This window comes from Mobula birostris, chromosome 7 (genome assembly GCF_030028105.1).
Source record: "Mobula birostris isolate sMobBir1 chromosome 7, sMobBir1.hap1, whole genome shotgun sequence".
In the NCBI taxonomy this organism is placed as follows: Eukaryota; Metazoa; Chordata; class Chondrichthyes; order Myliobatiformes; family Myliobatidae; genus Mobula; species Mobula birostris.
In genome coordinates, this window is record NC_092376.1 from 10587031 (window position 1) to 10614419 (window position 27389).

Consider the following 27389-nt stretch of genomic DNA (forward strand, 5'->3'; position numbering starts at 1 on the left):
GAAACTTCAGCTGATTGGATCAGCCGTCCTGGTATGTCTCAATTAACCGGAATCCACTGTACAACTGGATTTATTTTCTTGAAAGCATTTGCAGGAGAAAACAATACAAAATTCATGTAATACTAAAGCCTGGCAACTTTCGGCTTGAAGAAACTACAGTCTAATCAAGGACAGGGGAAGCAGACAAATCAGTTGTCTTTGTTTCCCTCCATTTTGTGAACTCTGAACTGAATCTTGTTCCGGGATAGTCTAAATCAGAGCAATTAAATGTGGATACAAGAAGTTTCAGGTAATCGCCTGCTAAACCTGAGACCATTCTCAGATAAGTAGCTATTTATCATATAAAGGGCTTGGACTCCGAACTGATTCTTGCCCTGGGACAATCTAATCAGAGCAATTGAATGTGGACACAAGGAACTGCTAAATCTGAGCAACACGCACAACATGCTGGAGGAACTCAGCATCCATGGAAACGAACAGTCAACATTTCGGGCCGAAACCCTTCTTCAGGACTCATGCTGCCCAACCTGCTGATTTCTTCCAGCGTGTTGTGTGTGTTGCTTTGACCCCAGCATCTGCAGAGTATTTTGTGATACAAGAAGTTTCAGGTAATCACCTGCTAAATCTGAGAACATTCTCAGATGAGTAGCTACTTATTATGTAAAATGCCAGATCTACCAAAAAAGCAATCTGTAATCTTGTTAGACTCTGTCTGGGCTGCCTCATTTAACTGGTTTAGGCCAGCCAGAGTTGAAAGACACAAATACACAAGGCTGGAGTGAGCAGAACCATGAAACAATGTTGGTTGTACCCCTGTACAAGAACCAGTAAGAAGGTGACCTTGAGCCAATGGGATGGAGATCCACCAGTTCAATTGATGAGGAACACCATAAGAGTCAGGAGCTCCAAATATCGGGGGGCGGTAGCTCTCCAGCAACCAGAGACCAAATATTGTGGATAAGGAGGACCCCACGGACACGTGGAGATCGGGAGCTCCAAATATGCAAGGGGCGGTAGCTCTCCACCAACTATTGTGGATAAGAAGGACCCCACGGACACGTGGAGATGGGGACCATGAGGAATGCCAGGCCAGTGTTGGCTCCTTTCCCGGGTAATACCTTTTCTCTTCATTGACTATTCATGGAGGATCAAGGATTCTAGAAGGGTGAACACAGGTAATTAGTTTGTGAACCCACGTGCTTTTTAGTTGAAACAATGAAAGTTACTTGTCGATAAGTACAGATTCTCTGTGCCTCACTGATCATTATTACAAGGGATGATTCTTTAACACAATCAATGTGCAAAAGAAGACATTGTGCAAATAATAAAAATGTCAGTATAATACTGAGAATGAGTTGTAGAGGTCTATAAAGAGGTGACCATTTAATGGAGTTCAATTAAAGTGAATGTAAACAAAGCATAGTTTGATTATAAACTCTATTTTTATAGGAGTTTCACAAGAAACTTTGCAGTATTTATACAAAGTGTAGTGGGAATTCTACACAATTACCTCCCACATTAATACACAAACCATGCCTTTTAGAAACGGGAATAGCCCACTCAGCCTTTCTTACCTGCTGACATATAAAAAGCCTGGTTGTCACTTCAGCACTATGCATCTGGCCATCCCCGGTGACCTTTCACCTCCTTATTTATCAGTAACTTCTGTAATCTAGGCCTGTTCAAGTCCTCTATTCTTCTGTGGCTTATTGGCAACATGCAGTCTTACCTCCTGATCCAGAAGGTTGTGGGTTCCAGTCCCATTGCAGAGATTTGAATACAAGATATTTGTTGTGCAACACTGCACTCTAATTCATCCCATGCATCTATTTTGGAGAAATCTATCTGGTCAAAGCTGATCAATATAAATAAACAAATTGTACTGCTATGATTGCACGTTTGTTGAGCATTAATTCATATTTGGGGCGGTACGGTAGTGTAGCAGTTAGTGTAATGTTGTTACAGTACCAGTGACTCTGGTTTGATTCCCACTGCCGTCTGTTAAGAGTTTGTATGTTCTTCTTGGGATTGTGTGGGTTTCCTCTGGGTGCTTCAGTTTTCTCCCACATTCCAGAGACATATCGGTTAATTGGTCACATGGTGTGATTGGGTGGTGTGGGCTTGTTGGGCCAGAAGGGCTTGTTACAGCGCTGCATCTCAAAATAAAATAAAATGTCCTTCATCGGAGGAATAAGGCTTTGTGCTTTGTGGATTGAAAATACAAAAACAGAAAATAGGAGCAGGAATTGGCTGTTTGGCCCTTAACACCAGTTCTTTTATTCGATCTGAATGGTTAGCGTGACACTATTACAGCGCCAATGACCTGGGTTCAATTCCCGCCTGTGTCTGTAAGGAGCTTGTGCATTCTCCCTATAACTGTGTGGGTTTTCTGCCACAGTCCAAAGAGGCAAGGGTTAGTAGGATAATTGATTACGTGGGTGTAATTGAGCGGGGTGTGTTTGTCAGGCCAGAGGGCCTGTTACCATGCTGAATCTCTAAGTAACAAAAATGATCATGGCTGATTGACAACATTTACTTTCTCCCATACTCGTTGATACCTTCTTCATTATCCATTTCCCTATTTAAGTATGTAGAAAAATCTTCAGAGGCATGAAGGATATGTAAGAAATGAAATTTATTTGCAACATATATTTCACTCCTAACATCTTTCACCCCTTTTTCTGTTTTCAAACTAGTCTGGGAAATACTTTACACCCACGTAGTTCAAGAGAAGGACTTTGTATTTTAATAGACTTTGCAAGCTGAGGGCTCTGTTACCATTTGAAGATGTAAAATTTTCATAAGGAAGGTAGGAGTTTTTGCCTGCATGTAACATACACAAGCAGTCACCAGTATCCACAGGGACTCCCAGAACAGTCTTCTCTGTCACTGCTATGTTCAATAATGTGTAATGCAGTAAATTTCACATGGGATTGGAGCACTGCAGGCCCTCTGGAATAAACGTGGGTGCCTGCAGAATCAGCGAAGATTATGTTAATTTTTACTTGCGCCGATTACCTGGGGTTAGTCTTTCAAGTTGTCCCTAGGTGTACCCATCATCTTGGTGTTGAAGATCCTTCCTCTCCCAAGGATGAGGTCTTTGGAGATCCTGTTGGCAGTTCTGTAGCTCTGGGTCTCTCCTCCTATCACAGCTGGCCTTGGGACCATCCATGGCGGAGTTAATGTTTACACTTAATCCCAGTCAATGTATTCTCTCCCTCATGTGTTTATCCAATATCCCCTTAAATGCATAGTTGAAATGGTCTTGAAAGTCTTTTTATGAAGGCAAGTTCCACACTCTCCTGTATTCTTTTATCTTACAATTCTAGTTTGCCCATTGTGAATGATGCCACTGCATAGCAGTAATGACAGATTAGATGGAGTTTTTCAGATAAATCAGATGTCTGATTATGTGTAGTATAATTAGGGCTTTAAATTTATGTTTCTGTTTTTGGTTGGGTTTGCCCTTTGTATTGGCTTTTATAGACAGAGACACAGATGCAGCATGGAAAGCAGTCTTTCAGTCCATCACACCAGCCATCCATTTGTATGAATCCTACATAAATTCTGTTTTACTCTTTCAGTCCATCATGTCAACCATCCATTTGTATGAATCCTACATAAGTTCTATTTTACTCTTTCAGTCCATCACATCAACCATCCATTTGTATGAATCCTACATAAGTTCTATTTTACTCTTCTCACAGATTCATACTTCCATCTAGATTCCATAGCTTACCTAGGGGTAATTTACAGCAGGCAACTAACCTGTAATACTGTACGTCTGTGAGATATGGAAAGAAGCCGAGCAGCCAGAATAATCCCACACGGTCACAGGGAGAACGTGCAAACTCTACACTGACAGATCATAAGACATGGGGACAGAATGACAAACAAGAGAAAATCTGCAGAAGCTGGAAATCTGAGCGCACAAAATGTAGGAGGAACTCAGCAGGCCAGAGAGCATCTAGGAGAAGAGTGTAGTCAATGTTTTGGGCTGAAATGTCGACTGTACTCTTTTCCTAGGAACAGAATGAGGTCATTCCAGCATGGCTGATTTATTATCCTTCTCAATCCCATTCTCCAGCCTTCCACATGTAACCTTTGACACCCTGACTATTCAAGAACCTATCAACCTCCACTTTAAGCATATCCATTGACTTGACTTCACAGCCGTATGTGGCAATGAATTTCATGGATTCACCACCCTCTGGCTGAAGAAGTTCCTCTGTTCCAAATAGATGTCCTTATATTCTTAAGCTGTACCCTCTGATTCTGGACTCCCCCACTACAGGAAACATCCTCTCCACATCCACTCTATCTGGGCATTTCAATACTCAGTAGGTTTTAATGAGATTCCCTCATCCCCCATTCTTCTAAACTCCAGTGAGTATAGGCCCAGAGCCATCAAACATTCCTCGTATATTAACCCTTTCATTTCATGACCCTTTCCAATGCCATTGCATCTTTTCTTAGATAATGGACCCAAAACTGCTCACGATACTCCCAGTATGGTTTGATAAATGCTTCATAAACTCTCAGATCAGGATTGAATCCCAGCCTCTTGCTCCGAGGCACTAGCTATATTAGCTATACCATTGTGTTTTTTTTATTTCAAAATATACTTTATTCAAAAATAAATATATACAATAAACCATTCAATAACTTTTCATCCTTTACATACGTTTCCATTATACTCAGTACATATCCGTATTTATAGCCACCCACGTGGCACTCCAGTAGTTCAGCATTGTTGAGGGGTATACTCCCCGCCCACCGACCCCTCCCACTCCCCCGGGTGGAGAAACCTATACTGTGGTCCTTCCCCACCGGGCCCTTGCGGTGGCTGCACCGAGTTTCAGTGTGTCCCTCAGCACGTACTCCTGCAGCCGAGAATGTGCCAGTCGGCAGCATTCTCCCACGGACATCTCCATGTGCTGGTAGATCATCAAGTTTCGGGCCGACCAAAGAGCGTCTTTCACTGAGTTGATGATCTGCCAGCAGCACTGGATGTTGGTCTCCGTGTGCGTCCCCGGGAACAGCCCATAGATCAGAGAGTCCTCTGTTACGCAGCTGCTGGGGATAAAACATGACACTAGCCCGTCCATCCTCCTCCACACCCTCTTTGCGAACTGGCAGTGTGCGAAGAGGTGGGTCACAGACTCCTCCTCACTGCAGTCCTCCCGTGGGCAGTGGGGTGCGGAGACGACGTTCCGGGCGTACAGGAGGGCTCTGACTGGGAGGGCCCCTCTCACCGCCAGCCAGGCGAGGTCTTGGTGCCTGTTGGTGAGATCTGGCGATGAGGCATTTTGCCAGATGAACTGGACAGTCTGCTCAGGGAACCACCCCACTGTGTCCATCACGTCCTTCTCCTGCAGTGCCTGCAGGACACTACGTGCCGACCACTGCCTGATGGCCCTGTGGTCAAAGGCGTTCTCCTGGAAGAACTTTGCTACGTAGGACAGGTATGCCAGCAACAACCAGCTGACAGGGGCGTTGCGCCGGAGTGGGGCCAGACCCATCCTTCGTAGGCAGGGCGACAGGTAGAACCTGGGCACATAGAGGTACTTGGTGCCCACATACCTGGGTCCTACACACAACCCGATGCAGCCACATACGAAGCTGGCCATCAGGGTGAGGGCGACATTGGGGACGTTCTTGCCCCCGTTGTCCAGGGACTTGTGCATGACGGTCCGTCTCACCCGCGCCATCTTGGATCCCCAGACGAATCTGAAGACAGCCCGGGTGATTTCCGAGCTGTAGGAGCAGGGGACGGGCCAGACCTGCGCCAAGTACAGCAGCCCTGAGAGCACCTCACACCTGATGACCAGGTTCTTGCCCATTATCGACAGGGAGCACCCTCCCCACAGTCCCAGTTTCTGTTTCACCTTGGCAGTCCGCTCCTGCCAGTTCTTGTTGCACGCCTCAGCCCCTCCGAACCAGATCCCCAACACCTTCACGTGGTCAGACCTGATGGTGAAGGGGACGCTGGATCGGTCGGGCCAGTTGCCGAAGATCATGGCTTCGCTCTTTGTGCGGTTGACCCTGGCCCCCGGCGCTAGCTTGAACTGTTCGCAGGTGCCAATCAACCTGCAAACTGACCTCAGATCAGAGCAGAAGACGGTGATGTCGTCCATGTACAGGGAGGTTTTCACTTGGGTCCCTCCACTGCCTGGCAGCGTCACCCCTCTTATGCCCTCATCCCTCCTGATGGCTTCCGCAAAGGGTTCTATGCAGCAGACAAACAAGACGGGAGAGGGGACAGCCCTGCCTGACTCCAGACCTGATGGGGAAGCTGTCTGTTTCCCACCCGTTGACCTGGACTGCGCTACGGATGTCTGTGTAGAGCAGTCTAATCCAATTCCGGATTCCCTCCCCAAATCCCATTTTGGAGGGCACGTCCGCCATGTACGTGTGCGATATCCTGTCGAAGGCTTTCTCCTGGTCCAAGATGACCAGGCAGGCGTCCACCCCCCCCCGTCCTGCACGTAGGCGATGGTGTCCCTCAGCAGCGCAAGGCTGTCTAAGATCTATACCATTGTGTTGCCCCAACTAATTAAATCAGCAATTTGGTACAACTGAGTATAAATCAAAATCAGTAAGGATGACAATTGCTGCCTGATTCACATCTTACTTTAGTGATTTCTACAATATAGTTTAAATTTCCTTTTTTATAACTGCAAACATCCTCTCTTTGTTACCACCCATTCTCGCCCGCACCTTTACCCTGCCAGCATTTCTCGCCACTACTCTTCACACACAAGTAGATTGGTCAGCTTGTCAAGCCAAGCCTACCATTGTTCAAGTAAAATGAACAACAAGGGTAATTTGTAATTCAGCACTGTTGAAATTTATTGCCAGCACCAGGTTTTATTAGTGAAAAGAAATAGTATATTTTCACGTAGGCATCTAACGATGCTCTCCTGGCTTTTTTTAGTTAAGCAATAAAAAAAATCTCCATAAATTAAGGGAGATGAAGGGCAGACAAAAAGGTGATTCAGGCCATCTTTTTCGAGCTGGAAGAATAATTATTCCAAGTGTCCCTACTCCTCAGCTCTTATCTCATGACTCAGTACTGTGTATAACAGAGTAGCATAGCAGTTAGTGTAATGCATTATAGTGCTAGCAATCATGGTTCAATTCCGCTGCTGTCTGTAATATGTTCTCCCCGTGATCGCGGAGGTTTCCTCTAGGTGCTGCAGTTTCCTCTCGCTTTCCAAACACTTTGGGCTGCAATGCAGCATAGCTTTATAGCAATCAGAAGATCAGGTCTCACTACTGCCATCAGGAAGAAGGTACAGAGGCCTCAGGACTCGCCACCAGGTTCAGGAACATTTATTACCCCTCAACCATCAGGCTCTTGAACTATAGGGAATAATCACTGAACAATTTCCACAACCTGTGGACTCACTTTCAAGGACTCTTCATCTCATGTTCTTGATATTTATTGCTTATTTATTTATTGTTTTTTTTTTTCTTTTCTGTTTGCACAGTTTGTTGTCTTTTGCACACCAGTTGTCTGCCTTGGTGGGTGTGGTATTTCATTGATTCAATCACAGTTATTGGAAATCTCAGGGTTGTATACAGTGATATGTATGTACTTTGATAATTAATTTACTTTGAATTCCTGCCACTGTCTGTCTCCCCACAAACACTTGAGTTTCCTCCGGGTGCTCTGGTTTCCTCCCACATTACAAAGACGCAAGGGTTAGTAAGTTGTGAGCTTGCTATGTTGTTGCTGGAATCATGGCAACACTTCCTTGGACTGTGTTGATTGATGTAAAACAATGCACTTCACTGTATGTTTTGATATACAATCTTTAATTTCAGAAGGTTACCACGTAAAAGGGTCACCCAAGCCTACTCCATTTTTCTCTGTCTCCACTATGGCCCACAGCCTTGCGGGCAACCTCAGGAGAGATGAAGGCAATGGGAGTAAACCCAGACAGAAATTCCAGAGTGGACCCCGAAGGTGGCTGGACATCACTGAACATCCTTCCAGCAGTTCAAGCTGTTGCCAAATTTATTTCTTTGTTTTCCTTTGGAGTACATTGGTGAGGCCGGGAGGGGGATCTTGATGACTAGGCATCCCAAGATCTCCAGGCTTACCCTGGAGTGGACACTCCAGTGCTGCAAATTTTTCCATTGCCCTTCGAGACAGACATCACATCACCCTATTAAAGGCATTGCTAATTTTTACCATTTCTGAGATATAATCAATCAGAGACATTAATTCTTTCTACAGATGTTGCTTGATCTACGTCTTACTTTTTTTCATTCTAGACCCAGATGCATTTACAGAAAAGATTATGTATTAGCTTTATTTGTCATATGTACATCAAAACCTCCAGTGAAATGTCATTTGAGTCAATGGTCAACATAATCGGAGGTTGTGTTGGGGGCCCTAACCCATACTACTTTGGAATATGGGAGGCAACCAGAGCACCTGGTAAAAACCCATGCGGTCACAGCAAGACACAGCGGCGGGAATTGAACCCTGATCTTCTGATCATTGGCACTGTAAAACCTTGCATAAACTACTACACTATCTTGTGGCCTGTGGTAAAAAAGAATGAAGACTTGCTTAGCACAAGTGATGGGAGCAGAGGACTTGTGTGGAACTGTCAATCAGATCACTCTGAACTGGATTAAGTACTGACCCTGGCAGGTACTGTACGTTCTGGTATGAATGATTTATCTGAGTAGATGCCCAATGCCAATAATCGGTCCTTGTTCACACAGGTTGAGTTGTCAGTGAGAATTGTTTTCCAAGTTACCAGTTAACTAGAAATGAGCAGTTTAATGATTGTGTAACTGACAGGGTTTGTGAGAAATGGTTCACTTGCTGCCAATGAATCTTATCTAGGATTATGAACACAGAACATAGAACAGTACAGCCACTGTTCCCTCTAAGCTGTGCAAGTACATGGCCACGCTGTAACTGAAATGCTGCTGCGAACGTAGCCTTTGATGCCATGTCACTGGAACTTTGTTTTCTCTAATGTTAATATAAAATACTGTGCAGTTTTCAGGCCGTGTAATTATTTCCTGTTCAGCGCAGGGGTTGGTAGGCACAGCTGTAAAAGAAGAAAAAATTGGAGGGCACATTGAGTACAACACACTGCAGGCCCTTCAACCAAAGATATCGTGCCAACCTATAGTAACCTACTCCATTATCAATCTAACCCTTCCCTCCCACATAATCCTCCATTCTTCTTACATCCGTGCACCTAGCTAACAGCGTTTGAAGTTTCCCCTGATATTAATATCCACCACCAACCGTGGCAGTGCATTTCAGGCATATACCACTCTCTATGGGGGGGCGGGGGGAGAAAAACTACTTTTCACATCCCCTCAAACTTTCCTCTATTCACTTTAAATAGATGGTGAAGGCTTTGGAATTCTACACCAAGGAAAAGTTATGGAAGTTTCCCTTGAGCTTCCTAAGGAAAAAAAGAATCTGGATTTTCTTGATGTTTTTGCAACTTCTTGAATATCCACATAGTGGTCACTTTATTAGGTATCTCTTGTACCTAATATCGTGACCACTGAGTGTATGTTTGTGGTCTTCTGCTGCTGTAGCCCACCCACTTCAAGGTTCAACATGTTGTGCATTCAGAGATGCTCTTCTGCACACCACTGTTGTAGCATGTGGTTATTTGAGTTATTGTTCCCCTCCTGTCACTTAACCCTGTCTGGCCACTCTCTAACCTCTCTCACTAACAAGGCATTTTCACCCACAGAACTGCCACTAATGGGATGTTTTTGTTTCTCGCACCATTTTCTATGAGCTCTGGAGACTGTTGTGTGTGAAAATCCCAGAAGATCGGTAATTTCTAAGATATTCTGGCATCAACAATCATTCCATGGTCAAAGTCACTTAGATTACATTTCTTCCCCATTCTGATGTTTGGTCTGAACAACTGAACCTCTTGATCATTTCTGCATGTTTTTATGCATTGAGTTGCTGCCAAATGATTGGCTGATTAGATATTTGCATTAAAGAGCAGATGTACCTAATCAGGTGGCCACTGAGTGTAGGTCACAGAAAAGTACAGCACAGGAATAGGCCCTTCAGCCCACAATATCTGTGCCAACCTTGATTTAAACTGTATATCTGTCTCCATTCCCTGCCAATTTCTATATTTGTTGAAAAGCGACTTAAAGTATTGCTATAATACCTTAATCAGCTAGTTGAGTGGTGTTGCAACAACCTTGCATTCAACATCAGTAAGACCAAGGAATTGATTGTGGACTTCAGGAAGGAATACTGTACCAGTCCTTATTATGGGAACCGCAGTGGAAAAGGTGAGCATTTTCAAGTTCCAGGGTGTGAACATCTCTGAAGATCTATCCTGGGACCAACATATTGATGCAATTACAAAGAAGGCATGACAGTGGCTATGTTTCTTAGGAGCTTGAGGAGATTTGGTATGTCACCAAAGACTTGCAAACTTCTACATATGTCCCATGGAGAGCGTTCTAACTAGCTGCATCATCGTTTGTTATGGAGGAGCCACTGCACAGAATTGTGACAAAAAACTGCAAAAAGTTGCAAACTCAGCCAGCTCCATCAGGGGCACTAGCCTCCCCAACATCGAGGACATCTTCACAAGGCGATGCCTTAAAAAGGTGGCATCAGTCTTTAAGGACCCCCATTAGTCAGGACATGAACTCTTCTCATTGCTGTCATTAAGGAGATTGTACAGGAGCCTGAAGACACACACTAAACGTTTCAGGAACAGCTTCTTCCCCTCTGCCATCAGATTTCTGGATGAACAACAGCCCACCATGTACATTACCTCACTTTTTTTCTTTTTTTACTCTCTTTTTGCACTACTTAATTTAATTTTTATTTGCATATGCACTATTGTAATTTAGTTTTTAAAATTATGTATTGCAATGTACTGTGTGACAAGAATGCACATAGATGTTAGCTGTCCTGTGAGATCAGCAGTTGGTCTGCCACCTGTCCTCAGGGGAAGGAGAGAGATAAGGAACAATGAAGCAGTGTCTGGAGATGTGTAATGAAGGGACGGGGGAGAGAGAGCTGTCTGGAGCGGCTCCCCCTTTGAACCCTGAACTGTTTGAAGTGATGGACAGGCGATACCCCAGCAGGGGGATAAAAAGGGACAGGTTTCGCTAAGGCGACACACGACACCCGAGGTAACGAGACCCTGGAAGTGGTGCGCCTCCTATGAGTCGGTGGGAAGTACCGGACCTTAAATGCACAGGGCGGAAAGGTACGATCAGCGGGAACCCGGTGTGTGTCCACCCTCGCTTGGGTGCCGGGTTCACTGCAGAGGATCGACCGCATCTGGAGGAGGGGTCACAGTCGGTGCCCTCAGGTGACATCACAAAGGACCCGCCCGGGAGCTGCTGCTTGTGAGCAATATCGCCGGTCTGTGAGTGGAAGCCGTGTCTGAATGATCAGTCGTTCCCGTTCTCTCTCTCTCCCTTCCCCCACGTCCATCGCCATGGCAACGATTACTGCGAACTGAACTAAATTGGACTGAACTTTTGTGTCACTTTGAAATTTGGTCATTTACCCCTAGACAACGATAGAGCTTGATTGATGCTGTTATCTTAATTCTGTGCACATGTGTGTTTATCATTGCTGAACTGTTGCATTTATTATCCTTTCGATTACTGTGTTGCTTGTTTCTTTAATAAAACTTTCTTAGTTCTAGTAATCCAGACTCCAACTGAGTGATCCATTTCTGCTGGTTTGGCAACCCAGTTACGGGGTACGTAACAACTGATTCTGCAAAACAACAGATTCTATGACATATACTAGTGATATTAAACCTAATTGTGATTCTGAAATAAAAATGTGTCCAAAATTCTGATTAGTTTGAATGCCGTGGGGTGCTGGGGAGGTAGCAATTAGGGCTAAACTTGAAAATTGGGTTTAGATTTATGACATGAAGTGACATCCTTGGAAATGAGACATCTTCAATGACTTAGCAACCTCCTCACTATCAGTACTTTGGGATGGGAGGGTCACCATTGATCAGACACTCAACTAGACAAGATGTAGAAATACCATGGCTACAAGGGCAGGTCAACGGGTGAATATCCTGCAGCAAGTAACTCACGTAACTTCCCAGTCTTTCTACCATCTATAATGCATGTCATGAGAGTGACGGAATCATCTCCACTTGTTTGGATGAGTGCAGCGCCGGCGACTCTCAAGAAGCTTGATACTATCCAGGGCAAAGCAGCCCATTTGCTCAGTACCTCAACTACTAACGTAAATGTATGTTCCGCTCACTACCACTGTACAGTGGCTTCAGAGCCCACCGCCAACAAAATATGCTGCAGTTACTCACCCGATTGTATCTCCCAGACTGATGACCTCTGTCACCAGGAAGGACAAGGTGATGGGTGTATCAAACCTCAAGACCCTATAGAGGATAGTAAAAACTGTCACGAGGATCATTGGGGTCTCCCTGCTTCTCTTTATGATATTTACCAGGAGAGTTGTATACAAAGGGCCTGAAGCATTGTTGAGGATCCTTACCACGCGTCCCACAATCTCTTTGATGTACTACCATCAGGAAGGAGGTACAGGAACATCAGGACGAGGACTGCCAGATGGGGTAATAGCTACTTCCCTCAGGCTGAGAGACTAATGAATACCCTGCCAACACTGAGCTGTTTTCTGTACTGTTGAGAGTTTATGGTTTACCTGTGCTGCACACTACTTGTATTTAGAATTATGTTTATCAACTGACCTTGTTTTATGTGCTGTGTGTGATATATGTTTTATGGGTGCGCCATGGTCCAGAAGAATAATTTTTCATTTGGTTGTATATATGTATAGTCAAATGACAATAAACTTGAACTGGAACACCTTCCCCTCCAGATTCTGTCTAAGTTGCAGATCGTCTTGACTTGCAATTGTTGCTGCGTCTAAATCCTGGAAGTCTTGTCACAACAGTACTGTGGGGATTCCTTCACCAATGGGACCTCATCACCACTCTCTGCAGGGGATGGGCAATAAATACTGGATCAGATCCTGAAAATGAATAACTTAAAGAAAACAAAGTGAGATGTTGTGAAGTCTGATGGTGATCATGGTCACGTCATAACTATTTGTTCCTTAAACCAATCACTGAAACCTGATGATCTGGTTATTATTGCAGGGACTTTTATGAGAGCTTGCTGTGTGTGTGTTCCACTGCTTTGTGCGGTGTTTTATATATCCTGAGAACATAATAAAGACAAGTAGTAGCTTTATTTGTCACGTACATTGAAACATTGAGTGAAATGCTTGTAGGTGTCAAAGTAAATTAGCAAGGATTGCAAGTGTTGCCATGCTTCTAGTGCTATATAGCATGCCCACAATTTACTAACCCTAATCCGTATGTCTTTGGAATGTGGAAGGAAGAGAAACCCATGCAGTCTTGGAGAAAATGGAAAAGCTCCTTATGTACAGCGGCAGGAACTGAGCTCCAGTTGGTGATCAGTGGTGTTATGAAGTGTTACACTAATTGCCACACTACCATGCCACCTTACCCATAATAACTTTGTTAATAGCAAAGTGATTGTCTCATTATCAACAAGAAAATATCTGCAGGTGCTGAAGATCCAAGCAACACACAAAATGCTGAAGGAACTCAGCAGGCCAGGCGGCGTCTATGGAAAAGAGTATAGTTGATGTTTCAGGCTGAGACCCTTCGGCAGGATTGTGGGGGGGGAGAAAAGATGAGTAGAGTTAAAAGCTGGGGGGAGGGGAGGGAAAAACAAGGTGATAGATGAAACTGCGAGGGGGAGGGTTGAAGTAAAGAGTTGGGAAGTTGATTGGTGAAAGAGATATGGGGCTGGAGAAGAGGGAGTCTGATAGGAGAGCACCTACACTCTGTCTGCCAGAGATTTGGAGACTGCTTCGCCGAGCACCTATGCTCCATTCGACAGAAAAAGTGCCCACCCATTTTAATTCCACTGTCTATCCATGGCCTCACTGTTGTGATGAGGCCACACTCAGGTTGGAGGAACAACACCTTATGTTCTGTTTGGGTAGCCTTCAACCGGATAGCAGGAACATAGATTCCCTGAACTTACAGTAATGCGCCCCCACCCCCCCTTCACCATTCCCAATCCCTTTTTCCCTCTTTCACCTTATCTCCTTACTTGCCTATAATCTCCCTCTGGTGCTCCTCCCCCTTTTCTTTCTTCCATGGCCTTCTGTCCTCTCCTATCAGACTCCCCCTTCTCCAGCTTTGTATCTTTTTCACCAATCAACTTCTCAGCTCTTTCCTTCACCCCCCCTTCCCAGTTTCACCTATCACCTTGTCTTTCTCTCTCCCCTCCCCCCACCTTTAAACTCTACTCCTCATTTTTTTTTCTCCAGTCCTGCTGAAGGGTCTCGGCCTGAAATGTTGACTCTACTTTTTTCCATAGATGCTTCCTGGCTCACTGAGTTCCTCCAGCATTTTGTGTGTGTCTCATTATCTTTCTAGGAGAATAATATCAGTAGGGCAGGCAAGAGAAACAGATCTAGAACATAGAATAGTACAGCACAGTACAGGCCCTTTGACCCACATTGTTGTGCTGACCCTAAAACCTTACCTCCCATATAACCCCCCCCCCACCTTAAATTCCTCCATATACCTGTCTAGTAGTCTCTTAAATTTCGCTAGTGTATCTGCCTCCGCCACTGACTCAGGCAGTGTATTCCATGTACTAACCACTCTCTGAGTAAAAAACCTCCCTCTAATCTCCCCCTTGAACTTCCCACCCCTTACCTTAAAGCCACGTCCCCTTGTATTGAGTAGTGGTGCCCTGGGGAAGAGGCGCTGGCTATCCACTCTATCTATTCCTCTTAATAGCTTGTATACCTCTATCATGTCTCCTCTCATCCTCCTCCTCTCCAAAGAGTAAAGCCCTAGCTCTCTTAATCTCTGATCATAATCCATACTCTCTAAACCAGGCAGCATCCTGGTAAATCTCCTCTGTACCCTTTCCAATGCTTCCACATCCTTCCTATAGTGAGGTGACCAGAACTGGACACCGTTAGAACAAATCGAGATACTAGAGTTGAGGCCCAGCAGTGGTCAGGGTCAACCATGGATGTTGCATTCCAGCTGTCTACATGATACACAAGCCAGGGCAGTAAGATATGGAGAGCAAGCTGTTGCCCAGGTAGCATGCAGCTGATGTATCCAAAGGAATGGCAGAGACTGATACAGTTTGGCAACAGTGTCATTGTAGGAGTTAGCAGTCAATGTTGAATTAAACATTAGAACTCCAGCTCTGGATTTTTTCTCAGGGTTTACTGATGCCTTCCCCATGAGTAGGTATCACTGCAAGGCAGCACACATTTGAAGTCAGAGTTTTCCTTCTAGATGAGCTGCCAACCACGGCTGTTCAGCCCCATCTGCCTGAATTGACTGGTTTTAAGGCACCAGTAACTCGCTTTTGTCCCTTCTCCTTTCAGCAGAAAAATTATTCCGCTGGGTTTAGTAGCTAAGCCACTCATGAAGGCTAGGAGCTGGATGGTTGCCAGAGGCTATTTGAGACACATACCATTGGGAGTATTTAATAGGGCTTATCCCCACTACTCCTCACTCTTTCTCCACTCCCGGGTATAACATCCTTAAGGAACTAAAGGTATTAGAGTGGGTATGTTTAAAAAGCCATCTGCCAGTCTTGATCTTTAAACTCTTCCTGCTCTGAATATCACATACATTGATACGTTGTCCTGACTTCTCTAATCTTTCTGTCACCAGCTGGAGACCTGACTGGAGCTGTGTTTAACCCAGTGTTAGCCTATTCAGTCTTGTTCAACTGTGAGGGAAATACCTTTCTTGAATATGCCTTTGTTTACTGGCTTGGACCCCTAATGGGTAAGTAGGCTCTTGACTGTGTGGGATGTGATGAGGGAGTCTGAAGATGTAAGTTCTGGTTGGTTATTTTAAAGTTAATTTTTAACATGTGTTGGTTGAATTCACAGTGCTGATCATTGATACCAGAGAGAGATCTTTGTAATCCTTTCAAACCTTGGAATTTATCGCTTGACCAGTTTGTGTTTGGTGGAAATGGACAATCCTAGAGAAAATCAATTGTCAATTGATGAATGCCAAATAACATACATTTAACACAGGTTTATGGATTCCAAGGTATTTTTTTCTCTTGCAAAGATGAAAGCTTTGTCCAGCCCTTCAGCTGGAACTGAAGGTCTCATGGTTGTGTCCCAAGGTTGTGGAATTTATGAGCCGAGAATAGCAGTTCAGCTGTGCCTTCTTGAGCACTGCTTCAGTACCACCTTAGCAAGGAGTTAAAGTTCCGCAACATGTCACATACAGCCCTCTTTGCCATGCACTTCTTTCCCTGAAGAACAGTTGAGGGATAAGGAAACTAATAGATTCTTTTTAATTGACAGAGAATTACAGCAAGGTAGGAGGCCTTTTAGCCCATCTGCCTACTTGCCTGTCTTTTCAAAACAATGTGTCTCCTTGGACATGAAGCTCCCAGCTGTAATCTTCTGCAGCCACAATTCAGTGATGCCCATGTCATACATGCCAGTCTGTTACTCTGCTAGAAGTTCATCTGCTTTAGTTTGTATATTGTGTGCATTCGAATATAACCGTCAGTCCTGCTTTCATCACCCTTTTCAATTAGACAATAAGACCATAAGACATAGGAGCAGAATTAGGCCATTCAGCACATCGGGTCTGATCCACCATTCCATCATGAATGATCCTAAATCCCACTCATCCATTCACCTGCCTTCTTGTCATATCCTTTGATGCCCTGACTGATCAGGAAACTACCAGGCTTAAATATACACATGGATTTGACTTCTACCACAGTCAATTTGCAGAGCATTCCACAGATACACCACTCTCTGTGGCAAAAAAAATTCCTCCTTACCTCTGTTCTAGAATGTTGGCCCTCAGTTTTGAGTTCTGGATGCCCCCACTATACCACCATCCTCTCCACATCTACCCTATCTACTCCTTTCAACACTGGGTAGTTCTCAGTGAGACTCCCCCCCCCCCCCCCCACCACCCCAACGTTCTTCTAAATTCCAGTGAACACAGGCCCAAATCTGCCAAACGCTCCTTGTATGTTAATTCCTTCATTCCTGGAATTATCCTCATGAACCTCCTCTGGACTTTCTCCAATGACAACGCATCCTTTCTGAGATATGGAGCCCAAAACTTTTGACAATACTCTGAGTGCAGCCTGACTAGTGCCTTATAAAGGCTCAGAATTACCTCCTTGCTTTTATATACTATTCCCCTTGAAATATATGCCAACATTGCATTTGTCTTCTTTACCACAGACTCAACCTGTAAATTAACCTTCTGAGGGTCTTGCACGAGGACTCCTAAATCACTCTGCACCTCTGGTGTTTGAACCTTCTCCCTATTTAGAATGTAGTCCGCACTATTGTTCCTTTTACCAAAAGGTATTTACATTCATTTCCCAAGACTGTATTCCATCTGCCACTTTTTTACCCTTTCTTCCAATTTGTCCAAGTCCTGCTGCAATCACATTGCTTCCTCAGCACTACCTACCCCTCCACCTATCTTTGTATCATCTGCAAACCATGCCACAAAGCCATCAATTCCATTTTCCAAATAATTAACAAACGATGTGAAAAGTAGCGGTCCCAATACTGACCCCTGAGGAACACTACTAGTCACTGTCAGCCAGCTAAAAAAGGTCCCCTTTATTCCCGCTCGCTACCTCCTGCCTGTCAGCCTTTCCTCTATCTATGCCAGTATCTTTCCTATAATGCCATAGGATTTTACCTTTGTTAACCAGCCTCAAGTGTGGCACTTTATCAAATGTCTTCTGAAAATCTAAGTAAATGACATCTACTACCTCTCCTTTGTCCACCCTGCTTTTTACATCCTCAGGTAAGATTCTTGAAGAATCATGACCAATGCATCCGTTATCTCTTCAGCAACCTCTCTCAAAACTCTGGGATGTAATCCATCTGGTCCAGCTGACTTATCCACCTTAAGGCCTTTCAGTTTGTCTAGCACTTTTTCCTTCATAATAGCAATGGCACTCACTCCTGCTCCCTGACACTCACAGACCTCTGGCACACTGCTAGTGTCTTCCACAGTGAAGACTGATGTAAATTAATCTGCCATTTCTTTGTCCCTCATTACTACTACACCAGCATCATTTTCCAGTGGTCCAATATCTACTCTTACCTCCCTTTTACTCTTTATATAACTTTAAAAGATGTTTAGTGTCCTACTTTATATTATTGGCTAGTTTGCCTCATATTTCATCTTTTCCCTTCTTAAAGCTTTTTTAGTTGCCTTTTGTTGGATCTTAAAAGCTTCCCAATCATCCAACTTCAGCTTGCTTTTGCTACCTTATATGCCCTTTCCTTGCTTTTATGCAGTCCTTAACTTCCCTTTACGTTCATTGTTTTTGCCTTTTACATTGAGCTCATCCCGTTGACTGCAATTTTGCCATATCATGAGCTTGTCTTCGTTAGCATTCCCACTATGCACTGCCGCTGTTTGTAAACCAACTGCCCCATCCTCAGTTCTATCATATCGGTTCCTATCCCCCTGCCAAATTAGTTTAATCCTCCCCAAACAGCTCTAGTAAAGCTGACCGCAAAGATATAGGTCCCCCTTGGGTTCAGATGCCACCCATTCTTTTTGTACAGGTCGTACCTCCCCCAGAAGAGATTCCAATGATCCAGAAATCTGAACCCCTGCACCAGTTCAGAGGGATATCGCAAATGGCATTAATCAGCATGGACCGATGTTGGGCTGAAGGGACTATCTCTATGCTGTTTTACTCTGCTGGCACTATTGCTCAAGGGATGATTTACAGTGGTCGACAAACATCCTGTGTAGCCATAGAAGGTGTGAACTTTATGCAGTCAGCAGTGAAGGGCAGGATCCGATCTGGGTCATTTCTGCAGTGCAACTGTGTTGTAGGAACAATCTCCCTGATTTTCTCCCTCTCATTTCTGCTTTTTTCCCTGCTCACCCCCTAATCCTTCCCCACTCTCTGATGTTCCAGGTACCCTGACAGCTGTGATGCTCTTTGACAAGAAAATGGCATACTGCAGTAGCATAGCTACGCGAACACAGCAGCGTGCAGAGAAACAAGACTGAAAGGGGATGAGTGAAGACGAATGTTTTCAGGAGAGTCTCTGAAGGAGGAGGAAGCTGCTAGTGTTAAGAAGATCAATCTTCTTCCATTTCAACTGGCAGTTTGATAAATGATGGACAGCAAGCAGTACAAATCAACTGAGGTTTGTATGTCAATTTTTAGGGACTCTTCGAAAGCTGAGAAAAATTTTTAAACAAGAACTTTTTCCTGTGGACCTGTGGTTGAACTACATCTTTTCAAGCCTTTTCGCCAATGAAGAAAATACCTTAATAACAAAATTGTTAAACAAGTTACTTTTATTCTAGGATTAAACACATTAACATCCAGGCCAGCAGAATTTCACATAAATATCACTGAATTTTATTAAGTTTTATTAATGAAATGTTTGGCATTTAGTTTCGGCCATTGTTTTTGAACATTCTAAGTGTGGTAAGATAAGGAGTGCTTGTGCAGTGAGGAGTTAGTACATGGGCTAGTGTCAGAACTACCTGTGCCACACGGACAGCACGCCCAGCATGAACACTCTACCTCCTTCCAAAGGGATCAACAGGAACAAATAGTTGGGAGGGAAAATTGCAATGCTGGATTGCCCTGGTCTTGTTCTAGTGAAAATGAGCACAATCTGTTGTAGAATGATCACTCTCTGGAACTGTCGAGCAGCATCGGCACAGTGGGATTAAAGTCAGTCCACTCACTGTGTCATGCCCACTCTGGTAAGTGTCCTACCCGTATCAACTCAAGGAATTTTGCAAATCAATTCTCTGTTGCAAAAGTTGTGATGTATAGGATAATCATCCGGGTAGGTGTTACTTGTTGATGCCTGGATAGTGAGTTAATTAGAGAGTTCTAAAAATCTTTTATGACTGTCGTTCATGACTACATTAAAGAATCTATTGAAACCTGTTTAATATAATCAATATGATAAACAGCCACTTAAGAATCAGATGCTGTCCTGACAAGATGGCACCAGTGAACTACAGTGACGTTCTGCAGGCTACACACAAAACTTCTAAATATACCTGGTTTCCATTACTCTCACGGCAATCTGCAGTATGTAGTTTCCCTTTAAACATGGTATCATTTTAGATAGGAAGTGGAATATTTTGTACTCATTCATACTCTGATGTTTTTACAAGAGAGGTTCAAGAACTCTTCAAGAAGGGAGGGGTGCAATATTTATTTTGTCTGTAGGGGTGTCAAATTTTTAGTGACTGAACCCTTATGCAATGGGATCCCCTGTGTACAGACCAGAATGATTATCGGTTTGGGCTTCAGTTGGGCCCAAGCATTTGCTCTTTCCATATCTGAGCTACGGAAAGGTAACAGCAACTCCTGGTCACTACACTACTGTGCACACAGGTGGAGACTGAGGTCATTGAGATTTGGAGTTCGTCTACCCTCTGCCATGCTTGCCTAGCTGGGCAACTTATTAGAGAGTATTTGATGCCAACTATGGGGAAATGTGGGTTGGAAGATGTGTGAAAAACTGAAGATAGACAATAGACAATAGGTGCAGGAGTAGGCCATTCGGCCCTTCGAGCCAGCACCGCCATTCACTGTGATCATGGCTGATCATCCACAATCAGTATCCAGTTCCTGCCTTATCCCCATAACCTTTGATTCCACTATTTTTAAGAGCTCTATCCATCTCTTTCTTGAAAGCATCTAGAGACTTGGCCTCCACAGCCTTCTGGGGCAGAGCATTCCATATATTCACCACTCTCTGGGTGAAAAAGTTTTTCCCCAACTCCGTTCTAAATGGCCTACCCCTTATTCTTAAACTGTGGCCTCTGGTTCTGGACTCACCTATCAGCGGGAACATGCTTCCTGCCTCCAGCGTGTCCAATCCCTTAATAATCTTATATGTTTCAATAAGATCCCCTCTCAGCCTTCCAAATTCCAGAGTATACAAGCCCAGTTGCTCCAATCTTTTGACATATGACAGTTCCGCCATCCCGGGAATTAACCTTGTGAACCTACGCTGCACTCCCTCAATAGCAAGAATGTCCTTCCTCAAATTTGGAGACCAAAACTGCACACAGTACTCCAGGTGTGGTCTCTCCAGGGCCCTGTACAGCTGCAGAAGGCCAGCAATTTGTAATGAAGGCCAGCATGCCATTGGCTTTCTTCACTGCCTGCTGTACTTGCATGCTTGCTTTCAGTGACTGATGAACAAGAACACCTAGTTCTCGTTGTACTTTCCCTTTTCTGAACTTGACTCCATTAAGATAATAATCTGCCTTCCTGTTCTTACCACCAAAGTGGATAACCTCACATTTATGCACATTAAACTGCATCTGCCCACTCACCCAACCTGTCCAAGTCACCCTGCATTCTCATAACATCCTCCTCACATTTCACACTGCCACCCAGCTTTGTGTCATCGGCAAATTTGCTAATGTTATTTTTAATTCCCTCATCTAAATCATTAATATATATTGTAAACAGCTGCAGTCCCAGCACTAAACCCTGCGGTACCCCACTGGTCACCGCCTGCCATTCGGAGAGGGAACCGTTAATCGCTACTCTTTGTTTTCTGTCAGCCAGCCAATTTTCAAGATGTGATTTATAGCTACCAGACAATGAATTCTGAATATGTAAAAAGGTAACTGGGGGACGAAGTCATCCCTGGCAGAGATGTGAATGGTTGCAAGGGACTGAATTAGAAGTATTCTGGTGAGATCCTTTGTACTCTTGACTTTCAATGTATTTTCACTGTACGTTCCAATTAAATGAATGTTTCTTGACAAAGAAAAATGTTCATGAATAACTATTGTAAATTTGTTAAGGATTATTATAACCTGCCTTCCATTAACTAGCATTAACTGGACAGTTCTTAATGTGTTATCTGAAAGGACATAACAGCTAGAATTGGAGAAAGAGAGAAAACAGGAGTGGTTCATTCAGTCAGTGATACAACGGGCTCTTTGACACAATGACCAGCAAGCGTTTCAAGAAGGTGGCACCTATCACGAAGAGCCCTCACCAACCATGACGTGCCCTCTTCTCGTTATTCCCATCGGGGAGGAGGTACAGGAGCCAGAAGACCCACACTCAACAATTTAGGAGCAGCTTCTCCTCTTTGCCATTAGATTTCTAAACAACACCACCTCGTCATCTTCATTATTCCTTTTTTAAAACTTACAGATTTTTGTCTTTGTACTGTATGCAGCCACAAAACAAATTTCACAACATATGTCAGTGATAATAAACATGATTCTGATTCTGAAACTGAGATCACAGGGAGAGGATGCAAACTACACACAGACAGCACTGAAGGTCAGGACTGAATCTATGTTTCTGTTTGGCGCTGTGAGGCAGCAGCTGTCCTAGTTGTGCCAATGTTCTGCTCAATTTTCTTTGCCTTCATTTTGGTTAAAAACTGGTTTGAAAGGGCTGATGGACTAAACAGAATTTATCATTCACTTCATTTCAGTCTCATTGCAAGAACCTTGACCTGTTTCTGTTAGAGGCTGCTATATGCATAATACTCAATTCAGTTCCCACTAATCCTGGCCAAACAGGTCTTAGGTGGAGTATATGGAATTGTTAACAGATTCAAGCTTCAGTTTCTTATTGGCAGAAATATTACAAGTTGGATGTGGATTACAAAAGGATACACAACATAAAGGGTTAATTGTTGTGTCCAAGTACCTAAGTGTGCTGTCTAAAGGAAGAACACAAGATGAATAAAAGACGAGGCACCTTTTGTTTTCATTTATTTAGAGATACAGTGTGGGAACAGGCCCTTCCATCCCACCGAGCCACACTGCCCAGCAACCTAGTTATTTAACCCTAGCCTAATCACAGGATAACTTACAATGACCGAGTAGCCTACTAACCAGTACATCTTTGGACTATGGGAGGAAACCAGAGCACCCGGAGGAAATCCACACACTCACAGGAAGGATGTGCAAACTTCTTACAGGTGGCATCAGAACTGACTGAACCCTGAAGCCCTGAGCCGTAATAGCATCATGCTAACCACGCTGATGTCCTGGTCCCCTGACTGGTGACTAATAGAAAACAGAGAGTTGGAATACATGGGTGTTACTCTGGCAATCAGTGGTAAGCGGTGTGCCACAGGGGTAGGTGCTGGGCCTGCAGCTGTTCATGATATACATTAACGCTCTGGAAGAGGGGGCGAAGTGTAGTGTATCTAAGTTTGCTGATGATACCTCAGGAAAAGTACAGGTAACGTAGACCTAGGTTCAAGAAGATTTAAGGTGATTGACAGAAACTTTGGGATTTAGAAAGAAATGGGAAGGGTGGGTGGGGAAAGGTGGTTTTGCAGCATCCAGTGCTGCTGTCTCACATCTCCAGAGTTTAATTCTGATATCAAGTGTCATCTGTGTGGAGTTTGGATGCTCTGTCTGTGACCAGATTGTTTCCCCTGGGTGCTCTGATTTCCTCTTGCGTTCAAAGTTATATTCCAGTTAAAAGCAAGGACAGTAAGGGTGGGGAGAGCCAGCCTTGGATAACTAAGCTAAAAGCTTGTGCATACAAAGACGCCAAGAGTAGTGGGAAACTGGAAGATTGGGAAAACTTTAAAAAGCAACAAAGTACCACTGAGCGAGCAATAAAGGGAAACTAGATTATGAAAAGAAACTAGCACAAAATATAAAAATGGATAGTAAAAGTTTTTATAATTATATAAAGCAGAAAAGGGTGGCTAAAGTGAATGTAGGTTATTTGGAGAACGGGAAGGGGCAATTGATATTGGGTAATGAGGGAATGGCCAAGGCTTTCAATGTCTATTTTGTGTCGGTCTTCATGACGGAGGATACATGTAACATGCCAAAATTAGATGTTATGGATGTGATAGGAGGTGAGGACCTTGATACAATAGCTGTCATTAATGAGGTAGTGCTGAGCAAACTTGTGAGCCTGAAGATAAATAAGTCCCTGGTCCTGATGGAATGCATCCCAAGGTACTGAAAGAAATGGCAGAGGTTATAATAGAGGCTTTGGTGATGATTTTCCAAAATTATCTGTACTCTGGGCAGGTCCTGGCGGATTGTAAGATGGTGAATGTCATGCCACTGTTCAAAAAAGGACGTAGGCAAAAGGCAGGTAGCTATAGACCAGTTAGCTTAACATCTGTAGTTGGGGAAAATGCTTGAAGCTATTATAAAAAAAGAAATAGCGAGGCATCTAGAAAGAAATGGATCCATCAGGCAGATGCAGCATGGATTCAGCAATAGCAGGTCCTGTTTGACAAACTTACTGGAGCTCTTTGAGGATATAACAAGTGCAGTGGATAGAGGAGAACAGATGGACATTATTTACTTGGATTTCCAGAAGATGTTCGATAAGGTGCCACATAAAAGACTTATCCATAAGGTAAGGATGCATAGAGTTGGTTATGATGTATTAGCATAGATAAAAGATTGGTTAACTAAGAGAAAGCAGAGAGTTGGGATACACGGGTATTACTCTGGTTGGCAATCAGTGGTAAGCGGTGTGCCGCAGGGGTCAGTGCTGGGCCCGCAAATGTTCATGATATGCATTAATGATCTGGAAGAGGGGAGAAGCAAATTGTGCAGAAGATACAGATAGGCTGCAGAGAGATAAAGATAAGTTGAGTGAGTGGGCAAGGATCTGGCAGATGGAGTACAATGTTGGTAAATGTGAAGGGAAAATGAAAGAGCAGATTCTAATTTAAATGGTAAAAAATGTCAGAATGCTGCTGTGCAGAGGGACTTGGGGTGCAAGAATCACAAAAGGTAAGTTTGCAGGTGCAGCAGGCTATCAAGAAGACAAATGGAATGTTGATCTTCATTGCTAGAGGGATTGAATGTAAGAGCAGGGAGGTTATGCTGCAACTGCACAGGGTACTGGTGAGGGTGCACCTGGAGTACTGTATGTAATTCTGCTCTCCTTACTTGAAGAAGGATATACTGGCTGTGGAGGTGGTGCAGAGGAGGTTCACCAGATTGATTCCAGAGATGGGGGGAGTTGGTGTAGGAGGGAGGCCATGAGGTGTCTGGATTATTTGGATCTCTTTCAGGGAAAGTGGGACCTGTACAGAAGGGACAGTTTGCACCTGAACTGAAAGGGGACTAATATCTAGTGGGAAGGTATGTTAATACTACATGGTGGGGTTTAAGCTAGAGTTGTAGAGGGATGGGAATCAGTGTGCCAGAACACTTGCTGGAGAGTTCATGGAAGCAGATGTTGGTAAGACCTTGGACAAAATTAGGAATCAAAAGGTTGAGCAGGTATGACTAGTGTCCTGAGCTGCATAGATTTCAATGCAAGAAGTATTATAGGAAGGTGAATATTGGTGCTGAAGATGAGGTAGCTGGTTTACAAACAGAGGTAATGTGTAGAGAGGAGAGGCTGTTGATAGGGTAAAATTGCAATCAACAGGATGAGTTGCAACGTAAAAGGTGGACAAAATCGAAAGAGTGAATACAGGATTGAAGGTGTTACATTTGAGTGTGCGCAATATACGGAATAAGGTAAATGAATTACAGCACAGTTGCAGATTGGTAGGTATGATATAAGCATCACTGAATCATGGCTGAAAGAAGATTATAGCTGGGAGCTTGTATTGGAAGCACAAGCAAGAAGGCAGAGGGGGTGGCATTGCTCGCTGTAAAATATGAAATTATATCATTAGAAAGAGATGACATAGGGTCAGAAGGTTTTTAATTATTGTGGATAGAGCTAAGGAACTGCAAGGGTAAAAAGACCTTGATGGGAGTGTATACAGACCCCCAAACAGTAGTAAGGATGTGGCCTCTGAAATACAACGGGAGATAGAAAATGCATGCCAAAAGGGCAATGTTACAATAGTCATGGGAGACTTCAATATATAGGTAGATTGGGAAAATCAGATTGGTGCTGGATTCCGGGTGGCGGATTTCCTAGAGTGTCTACAAGATGGCTTTTAAGAGGAGCTCGTGGTTGAGCCCACTAGGGGATCAGCTATTTTGGATTCAGTGTTGTGCAATGAACCAGAATTGGTTCGAGAGCCTACAGTAAAAGGACCCTTAGGGGCAAGTGATCATCATATGATCAAATTCACCCTGGAATTTGAGAAGGAGAAACTAAGTTAGATGTATCAGTATTTTAGTGGAGTAAAGGGAATCACAGCGGCAAGAGAGAGGAGTTAGCCAGAGTTGATTGGAAAACAACACTGGCAGGGATGATGGCAGAGCAGAAATGGCTGGATTTCTGGAAGCAATTTGGAAGGCACAGGATATACATCCCAAAGAGGAAGAAGTGAAGGGAAAATAACACAATCATGGTTAATAAGAGAAGTCAAAGCCAACATAAAAGCAAAGAGAGAAAATATAATAGAACAAAAATTAGTAGGGAGTTAGAGGATTGGGAAGCTTTTAAAAACAACAGAAGGCAAATTTAAAAAGTCATTAAGAATTAAAGATGGAATACGAAAGTAAGCTAGCCAATAATATTATAGACGATACCAAAACTTTCTTCAAATACATAAAGTGTCAGAGGGGAAAGAGTGGATATCGGACCACCACAAAAAGATGCTGGAGAGGTAGTAATGAGAGACAATGAAATGGCAGCTGAACTGAATAAGTATTTTGTGTCAGACTTCACTGTGGAAGACACTGGCAGTATGGTAGAAGTTCCAGGTGTCACGGGTCATGAAGTGTGTGAGGTTATCATAACTAGAGAGCAGGATCTTGGGAAACAGAAAGGTCTGAAGATAGAAATGTCAGCTGGACCAGATGGTGTGCACCCAGAGATTTGAAAGTGGTGGCTGAAGAGATCGTGGAGACATTAGTAATGATCTTTCAAGAATCATTAGATTCTGGAATGGTTCCAGAAGACTGGAAAATTGCAGTCAATTGACAATTGCAAATGTCACTCCACTCTTCAAAAAAGGAGAGAGGCAGAAAAAGGAAACTACAGGCCAGTTAGTCTGACCTCAGTGGTTGGGAAGATGTTGGAGTCAACTATTTTGGATGAGATCTCGGGGTACTTGAAGGCACATGATAAAATAGGCCATAGTCAGCATGATTTCCTCAAGGGAAAATCTTACATAACAAATCTGTTGGAATTCTTTGAAGAAATAACAAGCAGGATAGACAAAGGAGAATCAGTTGATGTTCTGTACTTTGATTTTCAGAAGGCCTTTGACAAGGTGCGACACATGAGGCTGCTTAACAAGCTACGAGCCCATGGTATTACAGGAAAGATTCTAGCATGGATAAAACAGTGGCTGATTGGAATGAGGTAAAGCATGGGAATAAAGGGAACCTTTTCTGGTTGGCTGCTAGTATCTAGTAGTGTTCCACAGGGGTCTGTGT

The 27389-nt window shown here is 43.7% G+C and overlaps 1 protein-coding gene across 1 annotated transcript in view; it reads left to right on the plus strand.

Annotated features, from left to right (window-relative positions):
• The window catches only part of aqp11 (aquaporin 11), a 30786-nt gene extending 8965 nt beyond the window's left edge, over positions 1-21821 (plus strand). The window contains exons 2-3 of the mRNA XM_072264226.1: positions 15735-15851; positions 19009-21821. Coding sequence (XP_072120327.1) covers positions 15735-15851; positions 19009-19103 — 212 coding nt within the window. The 3' untranslated portion in view covers positions 19104-21821. The remainder of the gene's footprint in view (positions 1-15734; positions 15852-19008) is intronic.
• Positions 21822-27389: the final 5568 nt, after the last annotated feature.